Here is a 19,033-nt window from a genome sequence, read left to right as displayed (position 1 = left end):
ACCCCTCTGGACACAATCCTGTGCCCTGTGCTCTGGGATGGCCCTGCTGGAGCAGGGAGGTGGGACCAGATGAGCCCCTGTGGGCCCTTCCAGCCTGACCCATCCTGGGATTCTGGACTGCAGATTGATTGTTTAGGGAACAGACAGGCAGAACAGAACTCTATAGTTTGAGAAAGCTACCTGAATTCTTATTTTTGTCTTTTTTGATACGAAGAGGAAGTTATGGATTTCAACAGGACACTTTCATTTTGAGTTTTGTTTGATTTTGGGGCTCTTTCATATTTAGGATTGTTGACGGGGATTTACACACCAAGTGGCTGCTTCAAGTAGAATTCGGCTGTACCTTTGTGTCCTTATATGCAGTTTTTGAGTGTATCAATGTTTGACTGTTCACACTTCAGCTTTATTCTCTCCAACCACCATTCTTTGACTGAGATTTAAGGAAAACTGTCTGTTAAATAGAGAACAAAGGCATCATCTGAGGACTTGTGTGTCCCTTGTCATGTGTGCAGGAATGATTTGAACATTACTCAATTATTATCTCAGATAACAGACCACTCTATTCTTTCCCTCAGTTCTGAAACTTTCTTGGAATACGAATATTTCCACAATGTTCACACACTTCCTCTTTCTTCTTGTCCACATGCAAAAAGGTCTTTACATATGGCCCTAAAGAAAGTCGGGGGAGATGCTCTCCCACAGCAGTCCCAATTCCAGCCTTTGCTCCAGCTCATGCAGGGGAAGGAGGGGATAATTTCCTCAGTAGAACTTTGTGATTTCCCAGAAAAAAACACGTCTGTACACTACAAAAAATACAGCACTGACCTATCCTTTTTCCTCATGGCAGCAGCACTTCACCCACAATAGGAGTTTTTCAGAGTTCTTCCAATGAAACCTTCCAGATTTTTCTCTACAGAACTCTTGCACTTTCTCACTGTGTTTTGAAATTGGTAGTTCCTTGTAAAATGTGTCTTATAACTGGAGCCAGTGAATCACAGACTCTGAAACAGAAGCTTTTGTTACGGGCTTTTTTCGTACACAATATGAATTTCCAGGTGGGTTTGGAATGTCCCCAGAGAGGGAAACTCCACACCCTGCCTGGGCAGCTGATCCAGGGCTCTGCAACTCTCTGGGAAAGAAATTCCTGCTCACGTTGAGGTAAAATTTCTTGTGCTTTACTTTATGTCCATTGTTACTTGTCCTGTCACTGGGCAACGCTGAGAAGAGTCTGGCACCATCCCCTGGACACTCACCTTGGAGATATTTGTATGGACTGATGGCATCTCCTCTCAGTCTTCTCTTCTCCAGACTAACCAGGCCCAGCTCCCACAGCCTCTCCTCTGGAGAGATGCTCCAGTCCCTTAATCAACTTTGTGTTAATCATAGAGTTTTGCCTGTTGGTTCCCCTCCTGCCTCAGCACAGACATTGGAGAAGTGGATATCCAAGACCTGATGTCAATTTGAGCATTTTCACGTTCAAACCTCCAAAATTCTTCGAGCAGAAAACTTTTCATTACTTTGAATAAGATCCAGCGGGGCTGTAGTTGCACACGTGGGCACTTCATCAAGCATTTTACAAACACAAGCCTCATTTATAGTTGTCTAGGCAAGGTATAAAAAGTGCCTCTTCTCAGTTTATCCAGGCCTAACAGGCTCATTTCGTGCCATCAAATTTATTGTCACGCTCCCTGACTGGGACGTGCAGCACTTGAAGCAAGTCTAGTTCAGACAACTGATTTATGAGGCCGGCTCAGCTCCCTGAGTTTAATTTGATTTAGGGAAATTTCCCAGAACTTACCAGGGGAAACTCAGTTATAAATCCAAATATCATATTTCATAAGAGGATCTTACATTTTCTCCTAATGTGTTGAAAATATTTCCTTGAGATCTGGCTCTGCAGTCTTCACGTTAAGCTGCATCACACCTTGCTGAATTTCAATGCATTGACTAAAGAACCTTCCTGCAGGATTCTGTTCCACATCCCTGTCGTGACATGGAGAGTGGGATTGAGGCACCCTCAGCACACTGGTGATGGCACCAACCTGTGTGGTGCAGTCCCAGGCTGGAGGGAAGGGATGGATCCAGGGGATGGTTTATATTTGATATTGAGAAGAAATTGTCCCCTATGAGGGTGGGGAGGCCCTGGCACAGGTTGCCCAGAGAAGTTGTGGCTGCCCCTGGATCCCTGGACAGGCTGGAGAGATGGGGCTGTGTGAACCTCATGAGGTTCAACAAAGTGCAGTGCAAGGTCCTACCCCCGGGTCAGGGCAACCCCAGGGACAGCAACAGGTTGGGCAGAGAAGGGATTGAGCAGCCCTGGGAGAAGGATTTGGAGGTGAGGGTTGATGAAGAACTCCCCATGAGCAGTGAGCACTTACAGCCCAGAAACCAATGGAATCCCAGGCTGCATCCAAAGGAGTGTGGTCCCAGCAGGTCGAGGGAGGGGATTCTCCCCCTCTGCTCTTGTGAGACCCAACCTGCAGCACTGTGACACTTCTGGTGTCCCCAACATAAGGAGGACATGGAACTGTTGGAGTGAGTCCAGAGGAGGCCACAAAGTTTATAAAAGGCACTGGAGCACCTCCCCTGTGGAGACAGGCTGGGAGAGCTGGGAATGTTCAGCCTGGAAAGGAGAAGGTTGTGGAGACCTCACAGCACCTTCCAGGGGCTGAAGGGGCCACAGGGAAGGTGGAGAGGGGCTGTTCATCAGGAACAGGAGTGACAGGACAAGGGGGATGGGTACAAACTGAAGGAGGGAAGGTTTAGGTTTGATATTGAGAAGAAATTGTTCCCTGTGAGGGTGGGGAGGCCCTGGCACAGGTTGCCCAGAGAAGCTGTGGCTGCCCCTGGATCCCTGGAAGTGCCCAAGGCCAGGTTGGACAGGGCTTGGAGCAACCTGGGCTGGTGGAAGGTGTCCCTGCCCATGGCAGGGGGTGGCACTGGTTGGACTTTAAGGTCCCTTCCAACCGAAAACATTCTGGGATTCAACACAGTGGCGACATGTAACCTTTAATCATTTCTTGCCTTTTTTTTTAATAAGTGTTTTTTAAAATACATATATATGACTGGTGTATTTTTTTCTTTCCTTTTTTTTTTGCTTTTCCTCCCCCCAATCTCCTACTTATGTTGCAGATTTTTTTCCCCAGAGGACAGCCCCAGGCTCAGCAGAGTTTGCTGTAACACCCTCAGTGCTTCTGCCTCTTTCTGTGCATGGGTCAATGATGTGACTGCCCAACACTGTACATCTGATCTAGGTGAGGAACCTTGGACCTCTGGATGGCTGATGGACAGGTGTAGGCTCCCAAAATGTCTGAATTGCCCTTCAGAGCCTTACTGCAAATAGAAGAAGCTTCTACCTTTAACCCTTCATTAGAGATGCCATAAGTTTTCCCACGAATGGCTCCACGTGAGCAGGGATGGCTTCAGCCACCTGAAAGGTGTGTTACCTTCTCCCAGGGGTGACCCAGAGCTTACAAAGCAACTTCAGCTGCTCAGGAATTGCTTGTTCCCAGAGTGCTCAGGTGGAAATGACATCTATTAACCTGAAAGTCAAATATCCGGCCTTGCAGGGGGATTACTGCTCAGTGATTCCCAGTTCTTCACAGAATAGCTTTTCCCAACTCCAGCAAAGACACTAAAAGTCACCTCTTAAAGAAAAAAAGTAACTGGGCAAGTTCACTGAATAAATGTGTGTGTCTGTGTGTGTGCATATAACTCAGCTACTTTAGTAAATAATCGCATAAAAAGTCATATATTTGTGGGTTGAACTGAAGTGATAGAGTTGCTCCAGTTTATTCTAGTAAGAGGATATGACAGGGATATTAAATCTTTCTGATGAAGAAAAGAAAACTGTCATCAATATATTCCATTTAACCTAAGGCTTATTAGAAATAGCACCCATATTTTCAATCTCAGTCAGTTCATCTGTTCATTTTGCTCTCTGAGTTTGTTAAAGCTGAGAAATTATGTATGAAAATAAATGCTTGGCAGTTTTACATGTTTATAACCAAATTCTGATTGACTAGAGACTCTAATGTTTGCAGTCCAGATAAAATTTATAGCTAAGAATTTCCATTTTCTATTTCTTGTTGACAAGTCAGCATTTTAAAATGCTCACCAGCTCAGTCCTCTTCTCAACTTCATACATCTAAATATTAAAAAGGCAACTGTGATGCTCTCTGATGTCCTGCTGTTAAACAAGAACTTGCACATCTCAAGCTGTCAAACCAGTCCCTTCAAGAAATACTGATTCTGGTAGGGAAATTTTAAACACTGGACAGCAATAGGAGAATTAAAGTCATAGAAAGTCAGTGGTACAAAACCAGCTTGAAAATAAATAAATAAAAAAAAAATCTCAGAGAGCTGATACACTGTAGAATTACTGTCTAATCTATCACATCTTTTAAAACCACACACATACACCAAAACTATTTCTGCTGTTACTAAATGATGGGATAAATTTCTTACACTCCTAGAATAGAATATAAACCACTTTCAGCTTCTGCAAACAGAACAAGTTATTCATTGAGCAAGATTATATATAATATATCATATTCTCCTTCTAAAAATTGTCTATTTTTTATTAGGGTGGGGGTTTGGGGGTTTTGTGTGGGTTTTTTGTTGTTTTGTATGTTTTGTTTCATTTTGTTTTGTTTTGTTTGATGATGAGGAAGGACTTACCCGGAAAGTTTATAATTATGTGCAAGACAAATAGTTATTTAAACGTTATTTGGACATCTTACACAACCATAACTTTCTCTCGTGTTCTGATGCCTTAATTTTAGAGGCAGGCAAAGGAGTTATGCCCTAAGACATAACTGGTAAACTGAAATAACCAAGGGGGGGATGAGGGACCTCAATGAAAAGGACACAGGAAAGAAGCTCTATACATTTATATTATTAATCATCTCTTGTTGTTCTCTTGTGCCCATTTAATGCTTAAAGTTTCTTCCCTGCTGAGAGAGAGTGCAAGATGTAAGACAAAATTTTGTGGGTTCAAAATTAGTTCTGGTCAATTCTCTCACATCACGCCCCTGCTCAGTGATTGTACCTCTCTCTTATTTTTGGTGTTCTACTGTGTTTATCCCTGTGATACCTAAATGTTGTTAAAGTGAGTTCTGCAGCTGGGATGGGATCCCAAAGGGCTTCAAAGACACCTTGTTCTCCCTCTTTCCCCACCGAAGAATCGTGGTTTGATATGTGCACATATCACATATAACGCTTTGGTTTATTCCTCTTCTTCTCTTTTCCCTTTCATGTCAGCTGAGAAATGGCAAAAAGGCTTTTTCTAAAAGAAGAAAGCTCTTGTAATGTGTTTGAAAGGTGGTCACGCTCTGGATTAGTCCCTTTTGGGGGAGCACTGTTTTCAGAGCAAAGCTGTCTCTGCCTCTCAGGTGGTTTTAAGCTCTTTTCCATTTTCTGTGTGTTGGAGAGGAGAGCTCAGGCAGATATTCAATGCCTGGTGCAGGTGTGTCCAGAGGGAATACACTCCAGCATCACCTGGTGCTACTGCCATTGTCATTTCTTGTGTTACTCTTTCAAATATGGACTAAAAGGTTCCATAAAATAGAGGAATGTGGCAGTGTGTTGACAAGATACGCTGATATTTTAGATGCATGTTACCACACAAGAACTAATCTGCAGGCAAGGAAAAATCTGCACCATTTCTGGGAGGCAAAACTGTTTCCTTAATCATAATTCACACTTTAATGTTCTTGGTTTGGCAGGGAAAGAAAGAAATTACTACTCCTTGTGCACTCATGCAGTGTCATCTGTGCTGCCAAATTTGTGAACCCGGAATGTCTGAGGAATCCCTGCACTCCTGTGCCCCGTGGAGAATTGGCATTTTACACACTGTGACCCAGGGTTATGGGTTGCTCCACAAGTGCCCTCTGTATGCAGAGCAGTGTTAGATGTGTGCTACATCTGGAATAGGTTTTGTGCTCAGAATGTGAAGCTGAGTGAAGAGGCCCAAAGCCAGTTGTGCAGCCCCTGAAGTGCCTCTGGCTGGGTGTCATTGAGCTGTGTGTGTGCCAGCACCAGCTCTGGGGTCACTGATCCTCATTAAAGAGGAGCCATAACAGTCCTTGGTACCAAACTCCTTCCAGGGAGATCTTGGTTTTAACTGAAATGGGGCACAGGGGTTTAAAAGCACAGTAAAATGAGATCCTGGTTCCTCCTCGGTGCTCTACAGTGTTTTGTTTTGTCCCTGGAATATGGGCTGTATTTCCAAACAAAAGATCTTTTGACAGCTGTGGCACTCTCCTTCCTGTCTCCATCCTCTCTCCTGCACAAGCTGTTCACTCAGCCTGAGGAAAACTGACTTTTTTTGGCTTTTGTGTCTTTGCTGACTTGAAGTATCTGTCGGATAAGCACTTTCCCAAGACGTGCAGTCAGCACATGCACACCTTTGGAAACAAAGGCTCTCCCTCAAATCTGGGGAAGAAACACCCTGAAATGCAACTCTACCTCTCTCCAACTTCAGGAACTGGAATTCAAACACATCAGGTTCCTGTCTATATTTTTTTAGTAAGAAATGAGAGAAGTGAAAGTTTATTCACCTTTACTATGTTTTTAATATGATTCAATTCAGCTGCTGTATCCTAAATTTTGTCACCCAGATGTTTAGATCAGTCTGGAAAACCTAATTCTGGTTCCCAGGTAGTGATAAGGTACCCTATCCTTATTGCAGTCTCTTCCCACAATGAAGCTTCTAGACATTAATTTGGCTCCCAGACTTTAGACGTGATCTGAATTGCATGGGCTTGGAAAATGGTGTTAGAAGAGTTTTGGATCAGATAAACCTTCACTTCAGCAGGATGGTGAGAGTGTTATAATTAAAAACTGCCAGAGTCTGCTGTCCAGCACACAGTAAATATGTAGAGCACACAGTAAATATGTAGAGCACACAGTAAATATCACCCCTTTTCCAGAGGGAAATGAGTGAACAAAGATGGAGCCGCAGTTCTTTCTTCCTCACCATTGGGTGCATAGATTAGTACAAAACTTTCTTATGGATCAAGTCATTGAGTGCTTTGACTGTTCTTTTTTTTAACACCTGCTGAAGTTTCTTTTTGAGAACATAGAAAGATTTCAGTTGGAAAAAAATATCAGAAGGGAAATACTATTGTATCTTGTTTGTACTTGAGAACCGGATAAAGCTGTGACTTAATTGTTCTCACCATTCCCTTGGTGTTTTTCTCCTATTGGATTTATCCTCATGGAATCCAGTTCTGGGAAAAGAGAAACTCTCCCTACTCCATGATCCTGCAGGTTCCAAAATCCAACCCAACTAGGAAAGAAAAAATAGCCACTGAGGAACTATTTTAGGAAGGAGCACAAAAGAAGGGGAGAAAACCCCTCAGCCCATTTCCTGTGACAATTAGCATTTTTCCTTAGTGAAGGGAAAACATAACAAATGCCCCACATTTCTATTGGAACTTTTACTTTCTATAAGCAGATGAGGATTTTTTTCCCCCTTTTTGTTCGTTTTATAACATCAGAGTTTTTCATTTATTTAAAAACACTACATGAGGTACTGAGTAGTAAAATCCAAGTATCTAATTTTACAATTCATTACAGTTGCCAAAGACAGAGCAAAAGAAAAACTTGGAGATGAAAACAGGAATAGTGAGAATCTGAACTGGGAAGGTCTTGCCAATGCAAGAGCAGGTCAAAATTTGGACACACAGGTGAGGGGCTGAGACACGTAATTTATCAGCAAAAGAAAGCTGTAAGTAGGACAGAAACAGAAATACATCTAGAGGTTTATTGCCAAAAAAAAACCCAAAAATTGCTGCTTTTAGTTCTGGGGACTTCCTAGTATAGAAGGTCTGAGGAACTATCTGAAGGTGTGGTGGTGAAACAGTAATCCTTCTAAAAAATTGGTGAAATCAGGAGAAACAGGAATCACTGAAGAACAGAAGGTTTCCCCTGGCAGTGGATTTCTAAAGTATTTGTGCACTTGTATTTTCATTTGCTTACATTCACCTCTGAAGCATTGCCTTTCTGGTGCTGCTGTGATCCAGCCAGAAGTGAGAAGCGTACCTTAAATTAAGATTAAACCACAATTCAAATTAAATTGTAACATAACCAATTGAAAGGAATAAAACTGAATTTAATTGCAATTAATTTATGTCTAGATGAATTAAAATTGTGTATGAACTAAATATGGGGGTTTTTTTCCTCTCTGTGCTTGCTCACAAAATGGTAGTTTCGTATGTAATTCTTTCTCATTTTAAAAACACAAATTGACTTTTAAATTTATGACACAGATTCAGACTGAATGTAAGGAGGTGCTATCAAAACATTTTGTATCAATTTCCTTCACTTTTCCCTGTAGTTACTAACAAGGACTTCTGAGTTCTGTTCTCTTGCAAGAGGTAACAAAAGCTTCTTGGGAGTCCCAAGCTCTGTCTTAGATGGGGTTTTTTGCTGCTGGGATGTGCAAAATAGCAAAGAACCTGATTCTGCCCCACAGACATGTACACTGAATTAATGTCATTAATTTAAAATTACATTTATTTGCACTTTCATCTTTATAAACTAGATCTAGATTTTGATAGCTGTCATGTATCTGCAAGTTTCATTTTTTAAAACTGAAATATGTTGCACTGAAAGCATATCTGTACCAGTGAAAAAATATATCCACCTACTAAACAGCTGCACTGTAAGGGAAATGTTTAAAATGAATTTGAATCTAAACAGCATGAATTGTATTTAGGTAAATAGTTCAAAAGAGATAATTCTGAATATTATAGTGTGTGAATTTGGAGGAGCCAACGTATGCATGTGCTTCATTCTTTTTTGTAGATGCACATTCTAAAAATAAAATATTCTATGGCTTTGACTTTCCTGCAGTTCCTGTTAAAATCTGGAGTCACTCTCTTGTCTTTACCTCCCCCTCCTGGGTTCAACCCACACAAAAGTGTATCAATGTTACAACTTTTGTGTAAGAAAGAAGAATCCCACAGCGTTTCTTTGTAATAACTGTTCAGCTACAAAATTTTATTGGTATCCTTCTATGTTCCCTCTAGAGGATGTAATGCACAAAAGCATTGCCACGGAACATATAAAATTACAAATGAAATTTATTGTAAAAAGTAGAACGTCTTCTAGACTGGTGTCAGTATTTATTTCATTCATAAACCAAAACTGCAGGTATAATATATTCATTGTCAGCAAGTTCATGTGTGTAAATTGCCATCCAACAGTATTGACTGATATAAGACAGATATTGAAAAGACAATTTAAATGTACTCTTCCAAACATAAACTGTTCCACAAAAGCACTGTAAAAACTCCTTCAAGGTTTTGTGTTGTGCTTCACATTTATGGTTAACTACATAATTTGGCTGTGTCATAATCCACTGTGTTTGGCAATTTGGCATTAAAGGCCTGCAAAGCAGATTGGATCCTCACCACCTCACTGGTCGACAGTTTGAGTCTATGACGGAGCAAGCAAGAGAAGAGGTCCAGGCGCCGTTGGCCGGGTGGAGAGAGTTTATTTACACGGTCCCGGATCTCCAACAACTGCAAAAGTGCCGAGTCCTGTGAGCCCTGAGTGTAGGGGTAGTCCAGCTGCAAAATCAAGTCTCGAATTGCCTCTGGGTCGAAGTGCATGCTGTAGCCAAACACTTGGATGTTATTGATTTTCATGTAGCCCAGGTTTCTGGAGGGATCGATAAATTCCAGGGGTTCATAGTAGATGCTCTCGTTGCCATTTGGACCGTTTGACTTTATTCGACTCCTCAAATAGATGTGCACAGTTTCAAAAAATGTCTTCCACTTGTTGCCCAGAGTCAGCGTCCAGTTATAACACTGCAGGGGTAAGTCCAGCTTAGTCCGCTCCCAGTCTGGGAAATTATTTTCATTCACAGGCATAAACCAGCTCTCAGAGTGGCTGCCTCCAAAAGGGTTGACATAAACAGCGAGGACGGGCTCTAAGGTGCTGTTTTTAGTCAGGCAAATCTGCAGGGAGAGGCCCAGTATCATGTGGACCAGGCTGGACTTGTACTTGTTGCTCTTCAGGGTGAGGAGCATCCTCTTGCGCCACGAGGGGTCGAACCAGCTGTTGAGGCGCATGTCGTTGCTGATGAAGATGGCGTGGACCTCGATCCTCCTGTCCGTCTTCTGCAGCAAATACTTCATCTCCAGGTCCTGCAGGTCGGTCTCGAAGCCGATGTAGTGCTCGGTGGAGTCGGCCACCTCGGGCTTGCACAGCCCCTGGCTCAGCATGTAGCCGGCGTTGCAGCTCCCGCAGCGGGTGCGGTTGTCGGGGGCGCAGCTCAGGCAGGCGGGGCCGTCCCCCACCGTGCAGGGCAGGAACCCCTGGCAGGCCACCTGGTCGTTGGGGCACGTGCACGTGTGGGTCTCCTCGGAAAAGCTTCCCAGGAGCCCGTTCTCGTTGCAGTAGAGGAAGGACTGGATGCGGTTGAGCCAATAGTTGGAAGATCTGCAACGTGAAAAGAGCTCGTTTAACACAAAGAGAGGCCCGCACGCGACAAACACAACTTTGTTACGGTTGATCACAAAGAGAAAAATAAAGCTGTTTTTAGTATCAGATTAAGGTACCATAGTCAGATGACAGCATCTGCTGTCACATAAATACGTGGATAAATTGCCTCTTAACAATGCAAAATCACAAAGGAAAAGTTTCCTTATGAACTCACAGGCACAACAGAAACATTTGGTTGGTGTATTTTCTATCTCTGTACCTCTGTCAAAGAGGACTGACAAAGAGTCATTTTTCTGTAACTGTCTTCAGATTAACTTCTTGAAATCCTACACAGCTGAGATGATTTTTCCCCATTCCATTTGGGACACAAGGTGTTTTGTCTGTATCTAAGTGCCTACAACTGTGCTGTCCCTCCATTTTACTATGAAGATTTTTTTTGGGTACTGGTTGGAGCTGCACTGATTCATAGACAGTGAGCCAAAATGCTTTCTGGGAATAGCAAATAGGACCCTGCACCCCTCCAAAATAAATTCAGCCTTAATTCTCCTGATGACTTCCAGCACTACAATGTCTCTGCAGGAAGCCAAGAATGAACATGCTGTGTTTATTTTGCACCTTTGGAGACAAAATCAAAATATCACTTTCATGTTCTTCTTGGCATCTCGTTTTGGTTTCACCGGAAGCAACAGTTAATGTCCCACATCCCACTGGGAAAACAGACTGAAACCAACGGTTCAGGCTGATGAGACACAGTCACTAGAAGAAAGACAGTGGGAACAGCAGAGTTACATGGAAATAGTCAGAAAAATTATCTTCTTTCTTTGCATTTTTCAGTTCTTATTATTCCCAGCAACACACACTTTAAAGAACTTGTTTTGTCTGCTGCAGTCAGATCTATTGTTGCCACATGAATGATGATGGTTGTACAGTTTCTTCCCTTTTCATTGCATTGTTTCAGAGAGAAAAGGCAAGAGCCTCATTTACTGCTGACTTACTTTTTAAGTCACATCTGAATTTGTCTCAAGGAGAGATCCTTTTTTTTGTTGTTGTTCTTTTTTCCTAACTTTAAAATCAATAATAAAACTAAAAATCTATGGCATCTCAAAGTCTGATTGTCTAGTAATTCTCTAGAAACCTGAAAATGAAGTTCAATAAAATTACATCAATTTATAGTCTGGTGACTTTTTTATTCTTTCCCCCCCCCCCTTTTTTTTTATTGGGAACCTTGGTTGTTTAGGGTTGGGTTTTATATGTATATAGTCACTAGGTGTTTTCTAGAAGCATAAGTAAATATATTAACATCCAGGACTTGAGTGCCTGACCACCATTCCTCTTTGTGTTTGTTTGAAAGTCAGCCTTAGGCAAAAGGATTTTTGGTGAGTTTATCCCTTCATTTCCTGATTAAAAATCACAATTCTACAAGAAAGGTCAATGTCGCAATATGAAAGTTATTCCAAAACTGAGCAGACTCGAAGCTCCTGCTCTCCCAGGTGGAATGGGAAGGGACCTGCCCCTCCTGAGCTGTCCCAGAGCTCCCAGGGGTGCTGTGACCCTGCTGCCCGTGGTGGGATGAGCTCTCCAGACAGGGTCCATCTCACAGCCATGGCCCCACAGTGCCCCACAGCAACCAAAACTGAGAAGATTCTTGTCCTAAGGAGGGAAAATTAACCTTTTAAAAATCTCTCATTACAGCTCCTCCCTAACTCTTTATGGCCCTCTGTGCTTATTAAAGAATTGATGCTGAGTCCCAAAAGCTGCTGGATGTAAGATAGAAAACTCTGCTTTATTTGCTTTCCTGTAAATCTTTGGTTATGTCATTTGCTTCACAGTGGCCTTCATAAAGTTGTTACCTTCTGATTTATGACATTGGACAGGTAACTGGGCAGAGTGCAAGACTATTTCATTTGCATTTTAATCTCCAAGTTTTTTGCCTGTATTGTTACACCCAGGTGGTACCACATGACTCCTCTATCGAGGCTGAGCATGTTCAGCAGCTGATATAACCGTGAATTTTAGCATCCTCTTCCACCTCTGCTGGGAACAGAAGTCCATGGAACACATTTCCAGAAAGCCTCATTTTACACAGACCAACTCTGAGCTTACAGCTGTGGGTTTGAATTCATCTCAGTGGAGGACAAACAACTGAAGAGATTTTATGAGTGAATATTTGAATATCGATTTATTGAGGTGTGTGGGGTGTCCCTGGGAAGGTTTTGTCACAGTGATGTTCTCCGTGAGGAGAAGCCAGGGGCTGCCCCATCCCAGACACAGCTGAGTCCATCCAGTTCCAACTGGTTCCAGTCAAAGCTGTTCTCGTCCTGACCCAAAAGCTTTTTCATCTTATCTCTTTTGTTTATTAAAATTGAGTCATTGAAATCAACCCTTCAAAAACAGCACAAACTTACAAAAACGTGCTAAGTCCAGGTGGAATTTCTATGAAAACATGAATATTGATTGTCCTGCCAGTTCAAAACATGTTGCCTTTATAGGAGATAGATGATCAAGCCACTGCTCTGACTCATGAGCACTGAGCCAGATACCCCACACAAATCACACACTGCTGCCCTTTAGTTAAGCCCCCTAAACTGGCTCTCCTTTATTCTGGGCTTTCAATCTCCCCTTTGACTGCAAAGAGCTCCCAGTCCCACAAACCACGTCTCCTGTGTGGATGAACAGGTCCCTCCCTCCTTATTTACCTTTTTTGATCAAATACATCAACATGAACATACCTGCTCCTGCGTGACAATATTCCAGAAATAGCCTCAATTCTTAAAGTTCACTTGGAAACAGATTGTTAAGTAATTATGGTTTAATAACAACTCCTTACATTCACCCATTTCCTACTCTACCCCAAGGAGCTCAGCTGCTGTTGGTGGATGATGAGACCCTTGTGGGTAAATCCCCTGTCACAGAGGCTGCACCAGGCAGCCAGTCCCATGCCTTCAGCTGGAAAGCTTGCAGGTTGAAGAAAGCCAGTCATAGAACCTCAACTTGACACAAGCATGATAAAAAAATCAGATAATCCTATGGAATGATCAACAATCACCAAGTTTCTTTCAAGAAACACCTTAATGAGAAACGTAAATCTTAATTCTAAAGTATACTTAAAATATTTGTCTTTTTTTTTTAATCATGAAAAATCTTTACTTAAAAAACATATATTTTTCCAATAGCAGTTGCAGGCTTGATCCAAAACATGTGCTTCCTCCTGTTCAATACACTGTGACTTTAAATGTAAGAGCAGAGCAGTATGGTCACCCTATATAATAGCTGTAGCAAGTATTTAATCATGATATGACACTTTTACCTCCTTCTCTGTCTCACTAAGTGCTTAACATCTGCTGTACATCAGCTGGCTCAGGAGCAGATGATGAGTACTCAGCGAGGCAGATGCTAAGTGAAAAAATGAAGACAATTTAACAAGAAGTGGATAGGCAGTAAAATACCCATCACCTATTTTCCCTTCCTTTGGAGGCCAAGTCTAATATAAATCTGTAAGACAGCAACATCAACACCAAATGCACTCACAGGTTTCTCTAAAATGTCCTACTCTCAATGTTGTGGGATTACCTCCTGGGAAGGACGAATTAGGCTCCAAGTACTTTGTTTCTGTGCTCTAATTCAAAACAAGAGCAATAATTGCTGCTAAATTTGATAATGGTCTTTATGTGAATGTAGTCTTCTTCTAGGAATCAGGGTGATACTACCAACTGTACAGAAGATCAGTGAATGATCATAGAATTCCAGCCTAGTTTGAGTTGGAAGGGACCTTAAAGCCCATCCAGTCCCAATGCCTGCCATGGGCAGGGACACTTTCCGCTATCCAAGCCCCATCCAACCTGGTCCTGGACACTTCCAGGGATCCAAGGGCAGCCACAGCTTCTCTGGGCAACCTGTGCCAGGGCCTCACCACCATCACAACCAAGAATTTCTTCCTAATATCTAAATCTTCCTAGTATTTCATATCTAAACCATTTTTCCCCTTGTCCTGTCACTCCAGGCCCTTGTAAATAGTCTCTCTCCATCTTTCCTGTAAGTTCCCTTCAGGTCTTGGAAGGTCACCCTGAATCCTCCTCTCCAGGCTGAACAACCCCAATTCTCCAGCTTTTCCTCTCAGCAGAGCTGCTCCATCCTCTGCTCATCTTGGTGCCTCCCCTGGACTCTCTCCAGCAGCTCCATGTCCTTGCTGTGCTGTTCCCCAGGGCTGGAGCAGCTCTGCAGGGGGGTCTCAGCTGAGGGGCAGAGGGGCAGAATCCCCCCCTGCCCTGGGCTGATCCCACAGCGTCACCTGCAAAGGCATCAGTGTCACCTGCAAACCTGAGGGCATTTGAATAAATTGTAAGGACACCCTTACGTTTCTGAAGGAAAATTAAGGGCTGTCTAAAAAAACTGTATCCTGCTGCTTTAAAAACAAAACATATTTCTCTTAATAATGTGTAATTCTTGTAATAAGATTTCACTTGCGTAATGGTCATAATGAGGGAAAGTATTAATATACATGGCCAAATGTGGCATAAGATAAATTAGGAGATAGGCTTACAATATAATACTTCATATGTAAGACTTTATAATATAAATTAGGAGACAAAATGATGCTTTTAACAAATATCAGGTGATTGCATCTCTTTGGACATTTTTGTCTTCCTTAAAGAATCAAACCCTCAGCCTGAAATGCAACAGAGAAGGTGATAGAAAGGCTGATATTGGGTCGAAAAAAGAACCATTTTCTACATGTTGATCTGCATAAAGTTAGTAGAGATAAAATAGTGAGGAAGCAAAGTCCTGCCTTGGGAGGCTGGACAGATTTATTTTGGAATATGTACAATGATACATATTATATATCAGCTCTAAATCCTACCCTGAAGCACTGACAACTCTTATTGCAAAGAAATAACCTGTTATTTCTGATATGCTCTTTATCTAGTTAACCTCATTCTGATGAGCTGATCCTCTCCTTGGTATTACTTGTTTTTATAGGCCATAATATTAAAGGGTGGAAAGAAAATCTTCCCAAGCAGAACAGCTTCCCTAATACCTTGCAATTTTTATTTAAGGGAGAAATATTTTAAAAAAAACAAACCAAACCAAACCAAACCAACGAAATAAACCAAAACAACCAAACAAACCAACCAACCAAAACAAACCAAAACCAAAACCAAAAACCAAACCAAACCAAACCAAAAAAAACAAACAAAAAAACCACACAAAACCAAACCAAAACAAAAACAAAACAAAACAAAACAAAAACAAACAAACAAACAAAAAAGGCACGAAAAAATCAAACCAAAATCAAACTCTCAAACATTTTAGTCCCCTTAGACCCCTTTAGTCGTCCTTCCAGGCTGCTACTGGAAGGAATTAAATTAAGGACCTTGTCTTTCACAAAGAATTCCTAAAAGTTAACCTTAATAACCAAAAGTGGATTGGAGCAGACAAGATTTCCTTGCAGAAGAAAAAAAAGATCTGTTAGAGAATATACTCTTCTGACAAGTGACATACAACATTTCAGAGCCTACAACAGCATATGTTTAAGACATATTTAGCATTTCCAACATAATTATTTGAAGAATCTTTGATCATAGGCACAGTGGGATACCAAAGGCTCTGGAGGAAATCTATCATGAACAAGGGCTCTAATAATTTATATATGTATATATAGATAGATATATTTATTTATTTATTTATAGGTACAGGCACACACTCCTCCCTGATACCCTGGGCACTCCCTGAAAGGTTTTTCTGTCCCTTCCAGAAAGGCCAGACACCTTCACCTGGGGAAAATATAAAAACAAAGCTACAAAATCCCCTGAAAAAACAAGTCCTCCCAAACCCAGACTCAGGGGTTGTAACTGAACCAAGGGAACAAAGGTCATGATTTGCATTAGGGGAATGATGATGATACTAATTAATGGAAAGGAATATAAAGTGAGATAAAACTGATTTTTTTTTCCTGGGGAAAGAGAAATGAGAGCACCTTGTACACCACTTTACCACCTTGTACAGAGTTCTACACCTGTAGTTCAATATCTTTTCACTTTAAACTCATGAAGCTCAGAAAGGATGGTTGAACTGGAAGATTGTGAATGAGGTCATGAAACATGAGAAATGTCACAGTGATAGTGTTTAACTGTTTAATTACCAGGGTAACAGCACTACCAAAATGTCCCCAAGAGGATTCCATCCATTTTTCTCAACACTCCACAAATGATATTGCACTTTCTCTTGTATTTATAATAAAAGCACCAACAAACAAAAGCCTGAAGTCACGGTCCTTATGGAAAAAGCCAATCTGCCACAAGAGTCTTTGCCTTGAAGAGTTGCCAATCTAAGTGCAAACCAGACAAAAGAAATAGAAATAGAAATAGAAATAGAAATAGAAATAGAAATAGGCTCTAGGATGTGCTCACAGAGGTTTTGGAGCTGTGGGATGAGGAGGAGGAGGACTGGAGGAGGTAACTGCAGAGCCACCAGCTAAAGTACGAGTCTGAAGCTTTAATATTCCCTCTGTCCTGCAGAGGGTTTCCTACTGTGCACAGTGAATAGCACTGAATAACAAGAAAGAGCCACAAAAATAGCACTCATGCCCTCAGGCAAACATATCATCCATGATGCTTCCTGTTCATCCAGCACACAATCCATATCCATGGGCTTGGGAGGTATCTCTCACATGGATTTTGATGGATGAGGTGACTCAGCATTTCCATTAAAGGAGCATTTACAGGGCAGGCAGATTTGGGGGGATGTCTTTCAGCCTGCCTGCCGTGGCACTTGGATTCAAGGGGTTAAAGCCTTTCCCCTCATCCCTGGCTGCTGCCTCTGGTGGTGCTGCTGAGGGACAGCAAAGGTTTGTCACAGGGAAGGGAAACACAAACACTCCCATCTGCATGAGGGATGACTTTATCTCTGCCCCACAATCAGTCTCTGCTGGCGAATGGGTCGAGGAGCCCAAATCCACACGTAATCCAGTGTTTTCCACCAGGCTGAGACAGTCAGAATTGACATTACAACAAAGTTAAACTGACCCTGCCCAAATATTTCTCATCTCTTTAACTTTGAAGTTAACACTTAACAGCCAAACACTCATCCCCCAAAAACCCAAACTGTCTGGGATACAAGGAGAGCAAATTAACTTTGGCTTTATATCTGGCAGGAGTTTTACAATCACTGTTGCTTATTGCAATATAGTTCTGTCAAACATTACTATCAGCTGAATGCTTATTGCTCCCTTAATCTATTTAATTTACCTCACCATGGACTTGCTCCAAAAAAATGATGGGCATTGGTAGAAAATACCTCTTTAACTTGAGAGCATTCATGATCAATCACTTACTTAATACCAATCTGTAACCCTGGGAGAAACCACAGAAGTTGCAGCTCTAGGATGTAATTTTAAAAGTAATTTTAAGAGCATCACCTGTCCTGTAACCAGTAGTATATTGCCAGTGTTCCTTATTTACTCAAATATAACTTGACTGAATTCTTTTAATACTCTATAGCAGTTTCCACTGGCTGTTTTCAATTTCTATGGGAACATATTCAATTATTATTTTGTCTCACAGGACTGAATTGCTGCATAGACACCCTGTCCACATATGGGTACTTGAACTCCAAATGAAATATCTGTACCCTCGGCTCCAGAAATAAAGGTTTGTTGGGTACTCAAAGACCATTTCGTTTCCCAGCATGAAATGATTGAGTCTGGGGAAGAAAACTTGAAGTGCCATGGCATAATCCTCAGTGCATCCTGCAAAATCCTGCAGGTTGAGGATAGAAAGAATTTCCCAACTTCTAGTTGAAGATGATATCAGGGTAAAAGTAACTATTATAAAGAGAGGAGGACAGGGTTGCTATTGGAGAACTGCCTTGCCAAGGGGGTCATTGCTTTCCTACATCCTGATCTGCAATTTCATTGATCCTTTCTACTTCAAATTTTCTGCTGAAGCTGAGCGTGGCTGTTGAGGAGGTTGTTTTACAGACCTTTTACATTTTGAACTGTTTAATATTGTTTATATTTTTTGTCTTTTACATTGTGAACCCTGAAAAACACAACTATGTTTTTTTGCCAGCTTGTATTCAGCTAATGCTGCTCAGCATGTAAAACATAAACCCATTAGAGGGAGTTCAAAAGCAACACCTGGAATGCCAAGTCAATCCCCCACCCTCAAATCCAGGTGCTTTTCCTTCAGATAATCCTGGAGTCAAGGGTAGTTCTCATGTGCAGGAACAGAAGGCACAAAGCAGGAGAGTGGCTGAATTCTGAGAGCTGATTCCCGTGTCCTTTCCTAAAGCAATCACGATTTGGAATCAGGGAATTTCAGATTAGGAATTGGGAGCAGAACCACTGGACTTCAGATGAAATGGACACAAGGTGAAGAACAGATGACCAAAACCACAAAAGCATTTTTGCATCAAAAAGAAAAATAACCTTTCTCAACTCTCTACTACTCTGCAGGAGTAATATTGGAAAGCATTTTTTTATTTTCTCCTTGGCTAATTTCAATTTCTCTTTGGGTTTTTTTATATTTATTTCTTTATTTTTTATTTATGTATGATCCCTTCGGAGCACAGACTGGCAATA

General features: G+C 41.7%; 1 protein-coding gene across 2 annotated transcripts in view; it reads right to left on the bottom strand.

Annotated features, from left to right (window-relative positions):
• Positions 1-8,985: 8,985 nt before the first annotated feature.
• LOC113978063 (BMP/retinoic acid-inducible neural-specific protein 3) overlaps positions 8,986-19,033 on the bottom strand; it is a 189,812-nt gene continuing 179,764 nt past the window's right edge. For both annotated transcript variants that reach the window (XM_027704759.1, XM_027704760.1), the window contains exon 8: positions 8,986-10,452. In XM_027704759.1, coding sequence (XP_027560560.1) covers positions 9,336-10,452 — 1,117 coding nt within the window. In that variant the 3' untranslated portion in view covers positions 8,986-9,335. The remainder of the gene's footprint in view (positions 10,453-19,033) is intronic.

Source organism: Neopelma chrysocephalum, unplaced genomic scaffold (assembly GCF_003984885.1).
Source record: "Neopelma chrysocephalum unplaced genomic scaffold, ASM398488v2 Primary Assembly neopelma1_287, whole genome shotgun sequence".
Lineage (NCBI taxonomy): Eukaryota > Metazoa > Chordata > Aves > Passeriformes > Pipridae > Neopelma > Neopelma chrysocephalum.
Note: the sequence above shows the minus strand (reverse complement) of the source record. Positions and strands in the feature narration are given on the sequence as shown.